At 43.8% G+C, this 13,064-nt stretch overlaps 1 protein-coding gene across 14 annotated transcripts in view; it reads right to left on the bottom strand.

Annotated features, from left to right (window-relative positions):
- LOC120898368 (protein groucho) overlaps positions 1-13,064 on the bottom strand; it is a 183,847-nt gene that overhangs the window by 98,299 nt on the left and 72,484 nt on the right. For 13 of the 14 annotated variants that reach the window (XM_040304139.1, XM_040304145.1, XM_040304152.1 and 10 more), the window contains exon 3: positions 9,360-9,395. The exons of the other annotated variant lie outside the window; for it this stretch is intronic. In XM_040304139.1, coding sequence (XP_040160073.1) covers positions 9,360-9,395 — 36 coding nt within the window. The remainder of the gene's footprint in view (positions 1-9,359; positions 9,396-13,064) is intronic. 14 annotated transcript variants of the gene reach the window in all.

Here is a 13,064-nt window from a genome sequence, read left to right as displayed (position 1 = left end):
TCTTTCCTAGATTCTCAATGTGTCCGCCGCCATAACCCGAAAAAGGAAAGCATAAAGCAAGGAAACCATCCGTCATCCGGGAAAGCAACCCGTCCATGCGTCCATCGATATAAAAAAAATGGTACGTTTTTGTTGTACGTTGACTCATCATACCACTGGCAAAAGCAGTGCTCCATGTGGAGTATGTGTATAAACGTACTGACCCGAACTTTTTTGCAGCAGCGAGAAGGAGTAAAAACACACGAAGAGCAATGTGTCAAACAGACAGCAGGATTAGAGGTTCGCTGGCAGTGCGGTGTTCCGTAACATCAGCATCCATATATGACCTGCATGTTCAACAGAGTGCAGTGTTTCACAGTCGCATATAACACTTGCTTAGTCGCGGGCGCTGTCCCTTCATTCAAAACCACTTTTTGATGTTTCGGGTTTGCTTCGGTGCCATTGCCACGAGTTCTATGTCAGTCGTGCTAGGCCAAAAGAAAACCAAACAAAGTTTAAACAAAGCTAAGCCAAGCTTACGATGTAGGACTATTCTTCGTCTGTTTTTTTGTTTGTTTTTTTCCGTTATTAGAGAAAAGATATTGAACACTGTAGGAAAATAAAACTTTTTCCAACTTTTTAAGTAAATTTATTTAAAATGATTCTATGAAATTGCTTTTAAGCTATATTTAGTTAGCAAATATATCCATGAACAATGTATCTTTACTATGATACAGTTATTATTGAATCATTTAGACCTTATTCAATTTGATTGGGCATACGAAAATCAATCGCTCAATCAGTAAACTACACTGAAACCAACATAAAAAACATCAACCACTCACAACGGTCATTTTCGTTTATCTCCAACACAGGCTCTGCTTGACAATTTGCTACGAAAGCTAGATAGCGATTGAAACGGAAACCATTGTCGCGCTGCGAAATGGGTAGGATGTGTGCAAATAATTGCCCCAAAGTGGTGTTTCAGATACGATCGGGTGCGAAAGCGGAAACGATTGCGGCGCTACCACTTCGTGCCAAAACACCAAAACGCTCCGAGGGAATGTGATGTGCTTCCTCCTCCGACCAGCTTCTCTAGTGGGTCAATGATTTCGCCAAGAAACCACCCCAGCTCCATTATCGCTGAGCCTGTGCTGGGAGCGACGCCGGTGGACGCAGATGGAGAATGTGGCGCAAAGCGCAGCACGGGCAAAACACTAATAGAAACAGCTTGCTTCATCAGAAAGACGTTTATCCACCGTTATCTTGCATCCTCGCAAGCTCGCTCGCACACGAACGACGAGCAGCAGCCCTCGAGCGAAGGACCGATAATGGACCGATCGAAGGCGAAGAGACCCAATTTCGGTTCCGGAGCAAAGAGGATTAAATCCTAAACTTGTTGTGAAGTTGCGCTCGTCGTGTCCGTAGTATTGACGACGTTTCGTTTCGCTTCGAGACAGAAATTGCCCGGCTCTCAATTGAATCCCTTCAATGTTGCTCCGGCTCTGCTGAATGTATCGGGTTGGATCGCACTTTAGATAATTGAATCAGACGGGTCCCCCCCCACCCCGCCTCCTCCTTGATAGCATTTCGATGGAATGCTGAAAAAGGGTAGAGATGAAGCTGTGGAAACCGATTTTGTGGCATGGATACGTGTCTCATTTATGGGGTGAATTTATTTACCTTTGATTGTCCAGCGAGCAGTTGAATGGGAAAAGGGTTTGGACACTTTTACAAATGGCAGATAGAGTGTAATTTCGTTTCGATGTTTTATTTATTTTTACAAGCGAATTGTTACCCCACGACGCATAATGTTTCGCGTTAATTTGTTTTTTAAACACCGATAAATATGGCATACACGACAAGGTGCTTACATTATGGGTAAAATATGAACCAAATACCATTTGAAAATGGCGTCAAGAAATATAAAATGCCACAATGAGTGTAATAATTGCAATGAGAAATGAGCGTACGATACACAATTCAACATTAAATATAAAACCATAAACTCAAAGAGTCATCCTCTTAGTATAGCCCGCAATGCTCCTGCAGTGTGCTAATATTAATTCCAACCACACGAATTAAGTGCCTTGTTAAATCGACTCCTGCTCAGATCCTCGGCTGATCCTGCTGAACGTATGTTTATCGATCGATTGTGTTACCAGAGAACCCAGCGCGACATGCTTTCACAAAACCCTTTTGCCGTTTGGATCGTCGTACATGTTGCGCTCGAGACGTACACGTACGATTGGAAATGACGATGACGGCGTAGCTCGATGGGAGAACTTTTACCAGCCTTTCAGCCTGCGCTGTGCCTCACACAACGCGTTCCACCGTCTTCCTATCGGCTCTATTGTGCTCCACATCTTTCACTCGCCTTTTACCACTCCCTCGGGACACACACACACACATACGCAAGGATAACAATGGGTGTCCAACATGTACATAAGCAAGTGGCACCAAACCGAGCAGGAATCCGAAAGAGGTGCACAGGCACTGCACACGAGAACATGGTGCGTAAAATGGGATGCGAAGTCAAGTGGCAGAATCGATTTCGCGTCCTGAAGCACTGGTAAGCGTTGTGATGCATCATTGATTGCATTTGCTTGCAGCGTAGCTCCCTCCATCAATCGCTCTTTCTCTCTTGCTCAACTCGAGCATCCGCATCAAATCGATTCTTTCAGCCCGGTTCGATTCTGGGCCACACACACAGATACTCCATGCGGTCACGAAACCGCAAGCAAAACCGTACAGCCGAGCGGACGGGTACCTTCTTCCTCCTAGCTGTGGTATCATCGATGGGGTACACATCCCAACAAATCGAATCCTTTCACTGTCCACAACGCTATTCCCGAGTGCTCTTGGCTGAAATCGTTGATGCATCCTGGCGCTAAATTACACACAAGCAACGCTGCCATACCCTTTTACCTCTCAACACTCTCTATCCCTCCTGCTGGAAGTGGAAGGAGACAAGTAGGAAGTGCCACGGTGAAGCTTTCCTCTCTGCCATCAGCATGGCGATGGAGTCAGCATATCTTGTTCTATTACCGTTCCGTCGAAGCTTTTGCAATCTTTTCACCATGCAGCAGCACCGTGGTCGGATGCGCCACAGCTTGGCAAGTCTTGTCCTCTTGTGCATCAGATACTAACTCTCACTTCCTCTCTTCCTCTTCTTCGCTCCCTCTCTTTCTCTCTTTTTCCCCAAACCTTCTAATGCTAATAAATATTTCAACGAGTGGAAAGGGCATCCTCGGGTTGCTGTGTATCCTTTTACATAGATATTATGACCGCTTCACATCCAATTGCCAGCGTTGCTACACGCCACCACCACAACAACGGTGAAAGATGTCCGTTGGATGGATGCGAGGGTGAAGGGTCTTGATTCCATGGTTGATCCATTACCCTGATGAAGATGAATCCAAAAATGATAGACCTTTGAAACGAAATCTCTACAGTAATCGTCATCCGGGAGGGGAACCCTTTCCTTGGTGTGCGAAGATGTGTAAGGCCGGCTCGCGTTCAGTGCTATTAAAAAATGTGATGGGTTAGCCATGCAAATGCAAATAATTAGATCATTGATGTTCATTTTTAACTTACTTTAACCAATCGATGGAGCGAGCGAGTTATGTTGCAGAACGACTAGTAACACTTTCGAATTCCGAAATATCTCAACAAAGATTTTAATTCTCATTTTTTGGTTTATTTTTCGTCTGTCTTTTTACATCTGCCACTGGTTGATTGCATCAGAAGGCTCCAACAATGAATGGCACTCTCTAAATAAATGCATTTGCGTACATGGTCGGGCCGATGCGTAGAACAGAGTGCGCCTATCGCCACTCCACATCTAATGGAAATCGAGTTCCAGGACCGGGGACCGGCACACTACCGGCGTATAAAAGAACTCGGAATCATCAGAGAACACTGGCGTTGCATCCGAAATTGTGGAAAGGATGCATTTCGGACGGATTCACTTGCATTACAAGCATCTATCACACTCCCCTCTCCCTTGTCCAGAGGTTTTGGCGGCTGCGGCGCATGTTGAACTTCAATCAAAGTGAAATACCACGCGTTGTGTGCTCGGGGGATGGAGCAATGCATGAGAACCTTGATATTGCGACTCGCGTCCGGGGAACATTGAAAAACGAGAGCAAACCAGAAGCGTTTGAGCGTATGGCGAGGCATGCCTGTGATCGAGATGTACTCTCCAACCAAATACGATGCAACTTGGACCGGGTACACATACACAAGGGATGTTGTCCATCAACCCTGGGACAGTGGTACGTCGCACCGAGCTGTCTACCGAGACACACACACACACACACACACACACACACACACACACACAGGGCCCACGACCCACCAACAGTCAATTCTGTTCGATAATCGATTACTGCAGGTGGACGTACGCAATCCTACTCTCCAGCAGCCGCACGAAGGATGCGTCCATCGAATGGAGCAGCGCCGAGCCTTTGGCTACAGAGCCTATACACCACGGACAGGAACGCATCATCTCGCCGAGCCGAGTTTGAGAATGTGTCACCCCCGATGCAATAGCAAATTTCGAAACGGAACAAATGGCACCGGAACGGTCGAATGAAGTTAACCAACCAAACATTCCCGATCCACCATCCATACGCATGCACAGCGGTTCGGTACAGCGTACGTAAACTTCATGTTTTAGGCATTTTCTGGAGCAATGGTGGTTCTGTGCAGTAGAGGTTGGTCTTCCGCATCGTCAACGTTGCCCGGGCAGACGGTGGGATGTGTGTCTGTATGTGAGTGTACAGTTTTAATTGGCTCTGGGTGGGCTTAATTTCATCGCAGGATCGATTGACAGACGGGCTGTGAAAGTGTATTACCATATCCTCCTCCGTAGCGACATTCGCGCGTACGTGTTACCATTAGATACTGCACAACCGTGGTTGGTGGTGGACCGGAAGGCTTTTGAATTTTCCATCCCGAAGATGGACCAGGGTAACCAGCACACAGCAGGAGGGATGAAACACCCTTCAAAATTTATATTGCATCGATTGCAAATCAACAATTCTGCAGCCTCTGCAAAGCCCAGTTCGATCCCGTTGGTGGTGGTTTCCATCTGCAGCGGAAATGATTATCCATGAACACTTGTAGTTCTGCAAACTTTCCAACTACATACGCATGTCCTATCAATTTCATTCACAAAGAACAGGCACAGTTGACGGGTGTTGGGCTACAAAACTTTCCAACATACTTCCAACTGCCAATGAAGTGCCTTTTTTTTGTTGGCACCTAACAATACCAAAGGTACTTACAATCCTTTTTGCTGAGCTAAACCTTCCCTCCCTCTCTCTTTCGCTCACCGCAAAACGGCAACCTTTTTCGTTGGAATTGGAACACGCAGCAGCAAAGGGCACAAAAATGTCTTGCGCCTGCCACTACCCCTACCAGCACAAAGCAAAAAAGGGCGTCTTAAAAATATTTCCTTTGGGGTGGTACAAACAAACACACAAAAAGAAGAAAAAAAAAACCGTACTCACAAGTAAGCAAACCCTCCAAAACCATGCTGGGTTGCCTTGGTAGTGTCAGGTCTTACCCGTCTCTTGCCCCAGCTCCATACATCCCTCGCCGCTGCACAGGCTAAAGGAAGCAAATTGAAAACGATGAAAATATGCTGACTCCTGGGCCCGGGCACACCACACTACTGCCCGCCCATCGCCGATATGTCGCTTAGGTTTCAGATAACGTCGAAGAAGAAGAAAAAAGAATAGACACCGAACGGAGAGAAGTAAAAACACACACACACCAACACACAAGGGAGAGAAACAGCAGGACCAACACAGTTGGGAGAAGGAAGCCCGGAAGCGGGCGTGTTGGCAAAAGGAGTTATAAAAGATAACGTTTCCCCTTTCCCCTGTTTGCACTCCCCCTTCCTTGGGCGGTGGTTAAAGCAGGCAAAAAGAATGTATCCTTCTTCCTTCTTGGTTCACTCCTGAAAATCGGGCTCCGGGTGGGGGTCACACCACCGTTAGACCCGCTTCGGCTGGGTGTAACAATTTTCTGGGAACTCTCTCGTTTTTTTTGCCACTGAAACCTTCCAAGATGAGGTTACCAATGGAACGTTTTTTTCCTTTTTTGAACCTTTCTTCTTTTTTGGGAACCTTCTCTGCAACCGTACGAAATGCTCGGTATTGAGACGAGAAAAAAAACGTAAAAACTTTCAGGGGAGAAAACGGAGATACGTTTAACTTTCCCCCCTCTTCCCCTGGTACGGTTTTTGGGGTGTGGAAGGGAGGACATTTCCACAAAGCATAAGCACTGGATAAGACTTTCGATCTCCACTGGGCTGGGACGGTGGTGCTGGTAGCGCGCGAGTTCAATGGCGAAGGAATGCCGAAGTTGGTGAACCGGAATTAGGATCCGAATCACAGAAAACGTCGAATTTCCGAAGCGGCCCTACCGGGGAGGGGGAGTATGAAGCAGATAAGCAAGGCGATTACTCCCCGGAATGGAAAAATGCGAAAGCATGCGCTGGAAAGAGACGCTGCACTGAGGGGCCGGAGCGACGCAGCGGACAACGACGTGTAACGGCGGCTATCCGTTTTTCCTACCATGGAAGCGATTATAGGTTTTATGATGTTGTTACTGCCTTCACTAAACCTAACCTTTCTCCCTTATCAAGATAGGACCACAACGGAAGGACACCGATGAACAAGGGGAAGGGAGGCAGGATGTACCGGGGAATCACTGAAGAAGACCTCCTGCATCTGCCTTCTTCGCTGTTCTTCTGGGTGGGCTTTTTCCCATTTTTTGCCCTAACTTTACCTCCGACCGGGTTCAAACAAACGCTAAGGCGGGCATTCGTTTTCGTGCCGTTTCCGTTTCATTTCCCCGCTCTCACACACACACACAAAACCGAGGGTATTGAGCAGCAGTAGGGCGAGTTTGTTCGAAATGTTGACACCCGCCGCACCACCACCACCAACTCCACACACCCGGGACGGACGGTCGGCAGGCTTTTCTGGGGTTTTGTTGCGGTGCGATCAAATCGGAAGCTCCGTCCCCCCTTTTTCAACCCAAAACTCCATCCTGGAGCTGCTAGTACACCACACTAAAGGGCGCACTTGCTGCTGGATAAAAGTGTAAAGGAAGCGGAAAATTATGTGCTGAAAACCTTGCTTGAAGCCGTTGCTCGAGCTACTTTCCTTCGCATTTCCGTGCGACGGTGGAAAAGCTAGCAGTGGAAAGACAACGACGCTGATGTTGATGATGATGATGATGCTTTTCGGTAGGGTATTGCAAGACCGGATAGAGGTTAAAGCCAACAGAATGGGCGCGGTGTAGCTGTGTGTTTGGTTGGCAGATAGCAATCAGTGATGGTGTCGCGGTGTGGCTGATGACTTCTGAAAAGCAAACCACCAAGACGCAAGGCCCTGGGGTTGGCGGGGTTACAAGTGGGAAGCTTTCTTGCGATGGAAAACATTTCGGTGGTTTTTGCAAAGATTGGAACGAAATGCTCGGAGGGCGAAGTGAATTTAGATCTTATCAGTGGGAAGTAATGGGGATGCGCGGGTTTTCACGTTTTGGATTTCAATTTACTTTGTTGATGCGAACCTCAAAGATGAATGTACAATGTAGCAAAAGGAGCTTTCTTCGATTTCTTTTCAACCAGAAAGTATGATTAAAGTATGATTGAGCGGCAAACTGTTATTTATGCAAGTCTGAGGTTGGATAACTTAAAACATAGCAGAGCATGACATATTTATATTATTGTTAGGTACATTTCGTTTGATTATTAGTATCAAAATTGCATACATTAGAATACATGTGCAGACAGAATTTGTCATTTCTAATGTTTTTTTTTACATTTACGTTCTTAGTATTTAATGGGTTCGCAATTTGCTTTCTTCATTAATTATTTTCTTTTAGCAATAGCTAAATTGTTTTGTCCTTGGTAAGATATCATTCTTATTACCAACACACTACACGACCATTCAATTCGTTCCAATTCAATGATTTTGTAATTAAAAGCGTGTTCATTTCTAGTCACCCTTACACACAACTCTAGCAACTTACCTTGAGGGCACACAAGAAGACAAAAAATAACAACAGCACTTTTCAAACATTCATCAACAACACCACTGTTTCATCCCTCCGGGCTGGACATTTCTTCAACGCACAGCAAGCCCGTCAAAACACATAACCCATCCTACGCACCCATCTCCGCCGCTCTCTCTCTTCCAAGTGGAAAAGATTCAAAATTCCTCCCCCCGGCTGAATGGAATGGAAAACTGACTGACGACACTAATGGGCCCGGAGCCAGTGCCGTCCTGAGTAAGGGGTGAACATAATCTTCGAGTGTTAAATGATCAAAGCGAAAGGAGATTCATTTACCGGTCCACTGTGTGCAAGGATTTTGTTTGGCTGCTGCTCTGGCTTGAAAAGGAACCTCCGGCTCTTTTACTTCTACTGAATAGACAAGGAATCGCTTTCAACACCCGGTTGTGGTAGTGCCCGGAAAGCAGTAATTTTCTTCCCACTTCACACCCAACTCAAACCAACCCCTCAACCACTGGTGACAAAACTGGTAACGTCGCCAGTTAAGTTCGTTTGACTTTTTTTTTGTTGTTTTGGTTTCCTTATCTTTCTGGTTGTATCTTTTTTTTATCCTCCACACTAAAGCCACAGTCTCGTTTGCTAAAGTGTCTCTCGTCTCTTTCAAACAACTTTACCCGCCAGCGGTTGCAAGACTGGATGGATCGTCACTGCGCTCTCCATTTTCCAGCTGCTTCATCAGAGCGCTCGCGCCGCCCCCGTGTTGTGTCGTGGGAATACTTAATGAATATAAATTCGTTTGAAATGTAATCAGAAAAGTAATTATCACGAAAACGGTGAGCAATGATGCTCGGACGGGTGAAAACGGGCGAAGGCGCATGCTGCACTCCGCCACCCGCGCTGGAATCATCTTGGCGTAAATTTGTCGAATAGGCAAAACATTTGCAAAGCCAGTTGCCGGGCCAGGGGGAATGCTAGGACGCGCTCTAGCCAGGTGATTCCAAGCAAAGCGGCAAAAGAAAAGAAACAACCTAAATCTTGATTAATGAACAACCAAAGTGAACTGGATAAGTTGCTGATGCTAAAAATATTCCTTCAATGTCGTCCGTAGCGGGGTTGCGGTTGAAAACACTGTGCACATCAGATGTTTGCGGTTTAAACATTGCTAAGTGCATACTTGCACACACATTTAAGCTAAACGGTACGATCGCAAAAGATCTGGATCCACTTTTAAATGCGAAGAACTGGTGCCCAATTTTAAACCAATGTTTAGTAGAACAAACACAACAAAAATAACATTGCTTTGAGGTATTAGTTCATGCAATTTACGTAATTGATTCTATACTTACGCCCAGATATGAAGGGATGTATTTTGAAGAACTCACCTGGAAAGAAAAAATCAATTTAAAAAAAATCGTTTTAATCACATTAATGTTACAAACAGCATGATTTAAATGTTCAAAAATGCTTAAATGAATTTCGTAAGCGCGATGTAATAACATAAGTTACAAGCATAAGCTTCTTAAACTATCCCAATGGTGTTGCATTCCCTAAGTCAATGACAATAGCTAAACAAGAGAAAATTCTAAAAGCGTCGATCAGTTTAGAGAACAATACCATTTAAAATAACAAGCTAAACCGTTCATACAGGATATAGAAGGATTATGTTCTGTATTTAAGATAAATAAAAAAATCGATTGTCTTTGTTTGGACTTATTTACTACTATGCCTCCCCACCAAGGGAAAGCAATGGTACATCCAAGCAACTACGAAAAGGGACACAAAACCAGTTGCAGAGAAAGGCAAAAAAGTGAAGCGTAACGGAAACTTTCCAGTAAATCGCATACCGAAAGCGCACCAAACAAACACCAACCCAGCGCGGCAAGAGATTATGGATTTAAGGGTAGTGGTGAGTTAAACCCAAGGGTAGGGAGGGGAATTTGGTGGAGCAATTCAAAATTGGCAACTTCTGCAAAGAAATCTGACTCCAGTTTTCGCCCGCTGACCCTGGCACGCCCGCTGTGAGTGGCGGCAGGGGAATGGAGGATATGCCAGGGTGGTGGTTGGTAATGCGACGATAACGGAGGACGGCGAAAAGATGGTTGGAAATTTAATTTGTCTAGCAGTTTGCTAAAGTGCCTCCTCACCCCCCCCTCCCTCCCCCTCCCTAGTTCCATTAAACATTGGGCGCTCGTTTGGCGGGTAAAATAGGGAAGAGAGGAAAAGAGAAGAAGCTACGAAATCACTACGAAAATTCTTTCGAGAAAACTTTCCAAACAGCGCCAAAAAGGATTAGCAGGGGGACGCGGGAGTGATAAATTATTCTAGACCGGCGGCACGGCGAATCGTGCCAAGTGGTGATGACCTTTTTGCTGCTGTTTGGTTCCGCTCGAACACCCCAAAAGCGCTTGTTTTGGGGGGGAAATGAAAGAGGAAAGGTGCACAAAGCAATACACACCCGAATGCACACAGAAATTTCTTTAAATAATAAATGCACATCTCAATAATCTGAACGGCAGAAGCATTGCACAAGAATGACACAGAGAGCCAAATAATACATTGAGCCCTTTTAATTAATTTACCATAATAGTTGATAAATCATGCAGTATTTGTCCTTTCCACGCTTACAATAACTGCAACAGATTCTTCAAAGGGAAATTCAAATTATAACGGACAACGAAATTGCCATAACTAAGCTCACTTATTGCTGATGTTTTTGATAAAATGATATGCGTACTTGATACAAGTGTCAAACACTGATATGATATAATAGCACATAACAAATTAAAATATAGATTAACTAATAAAGACTAGCGATGTACGCATAAAGTACGAGTGAACGAATGAATTAAATCCTGGAAGTAAATACATCAGCTCAGTCAGAGCTGTTGTACGAATATTTACACTAGTGATGTGCTTCGTGAATCTTTCGTTGAGGTTCACTCATATGAATCTTCAGCGATTATGGGGATCAAATTGTTTAATCGCACTTGTTTAGTCGTAGTTTAGTGTACAAGCCTCGCATGAACCGTCGCTGACAACAAGAAGCTCAACATCTATTAATGGGGCCCTTTTCGTTTTAAGTTCGTAGGCTGAAATTTCAGCCTGATAGCTGTTTGCATTTTATAGCAGTTTTCGAGCAGCTATCAAAGTGGGTATAATATACAGGTGGGCTTAGCCCAAGGTGTATGAATTTCTAAGTCTGATTTTTATCGCTTCTGTTTGTGAATGAAGATTTTAAGAGTGTTTTGTGTGTTCATCAAGCCTCCAGAAAGCTTGTTTGAGCAAAAGAATTCACCCGCCCTGCCAAAAAGTGATGTTATAAAAAAATGCTTTGGGAACACCTGGACTACATACACTTTGATTCTAGATTCCATCACCTGATCTCTTTAATGCACCTTGGGATATAAATGTATGCACCACCTTGTTTCGCCATTTTTTCGAGCAGGTACTCGAATCAAATTCGAGCTTTGAGGCTAAAATAATCAAGACTGAAAATTGGAGGCTAATTTTGTGTGCGGTTTTGTACGGAATGTTTACATGATTTCAGCCTCCAACTGTAAAACTCCATGCCTACTAGAACTAGAATCGTGAAGGGCCCCAATATTTTGAAGTTCAAGAACCTTTTGAGATTAATTAATCTATGAGATTCATAAATCTTTCGAGAATGTTAATCATCTATGAAAATCATGAAAATTTTCATCCTAAATTCAGATTCATTAAATCATTTCAATGATTCATTGAAATTCTAGAATCTGAATCAGATACATTCAACATTGCACCGTTTACTATACTTTTTAATCATTTGGGATTTTATCTAAGCTGATTCGAGGAATAGAACCTCTGGGATAGAAAATACATGTGTTAGATGAATCTGATAATAGTGATTGAATGAAATTGAATTGAATTATGCATTATACTTTATGAATTTCAAAAGAGTGAGTTATAGGCTATTCTTCGATTCAAAAATGATGAAAAGAGTGATTATTCTCTACCATAAAACAAACTGTATTAGAGCCAGTTATCTGATTCGACTGATTAACATGCCCGTCATGGCTTCTAGTCCCGAATGAACCGTGTCCCTATACGTAGAACTGGATATACTGCCGAGGATAATCAATAAAACACTGAAAACCAAGCCCAGGAGCTTGAAAAAAGATTTACGAAATAATTAATTGCTTCGAATAGCGATTACAATGCTTCGAATATATATCGCAATAAAATGGAACAGGTCAATCACTTTTTAGAATAATATATTTTTAAGATTTAGTTAATTTAATTCCATTATTTGTTTGATGTTTAAATTTGATGCTCTTTACATATATAAAAAATATCAGGAATTGATGTGAGTCTTAGGTTCTATATCGAAAATAATATAAAATAATAATGAGTTTTTCAACCACCTTTTCGCCCTAACATACCACGTACCCTTCAAATTGCATACTAAACTACAAATTGTCTACCAACACGGATAAATAGATAGCAAGATTAAAAGGTACACGAATAACTGCCATTCCGCTGTAATTAAAACATAAAATATCGACAGGACAATACTTTCTCGCTGTAGGACGATCTCATCTACTATCCTAATTGGCCATTGAATCATTCTTCATTAATTACATTCAAACCCGTGAAAAATCATTTCACCAAATCATCGTTCTTCTATCCATCCGTCGACTGTGGTTCCTGTTTACAAGACACAAATTTACTCACAAAAAAAGGAAACTCCAAACACCAATCTACCATTCACTCAATGAAGCGAGCGAGTGCTGCAAAAGCAGCAGGCATTTTGGAATATTGTTCCCATTATGGCACTAGAAACCGACGCTTTCAAATGTGACCGAAGCGAATGCCGATCGATTTCGCGAAGAACGTTCTCATCCTTCACAGCAAACACCGGGCGGCAGTGGCAGCAGCAGCAGCAACAGCAACAGCGAACTTTCGAGCACTTTTACCAGTGCCACTTGTCGAGAAAATCTCTTTCCATTTGGTTTTAATTAAGCGCAAATTTCCCGTTTCCTGCTTTTGCCGCCCCTCTTCTACAATGCGCACGC

This window comes from Anopheles arabiensis, chromosome 2, assembly GCF_016920715.1.
Source record: "Anopheles arabiensis isolate DONGOLA chromosome 2, AaraD3, whole genome shotgun sequence".
NCBI lineage: Eukaryota > Metazoa > Arthropoda > Insecta > Diptera > Culicidae > Anopheles > Anopheles arabiensis.
The sequence above is the reverse complement of the archived record's forward strand: the minus strand, read 5'-3'. Positions and strand labels throughout refer to the sequence as shown.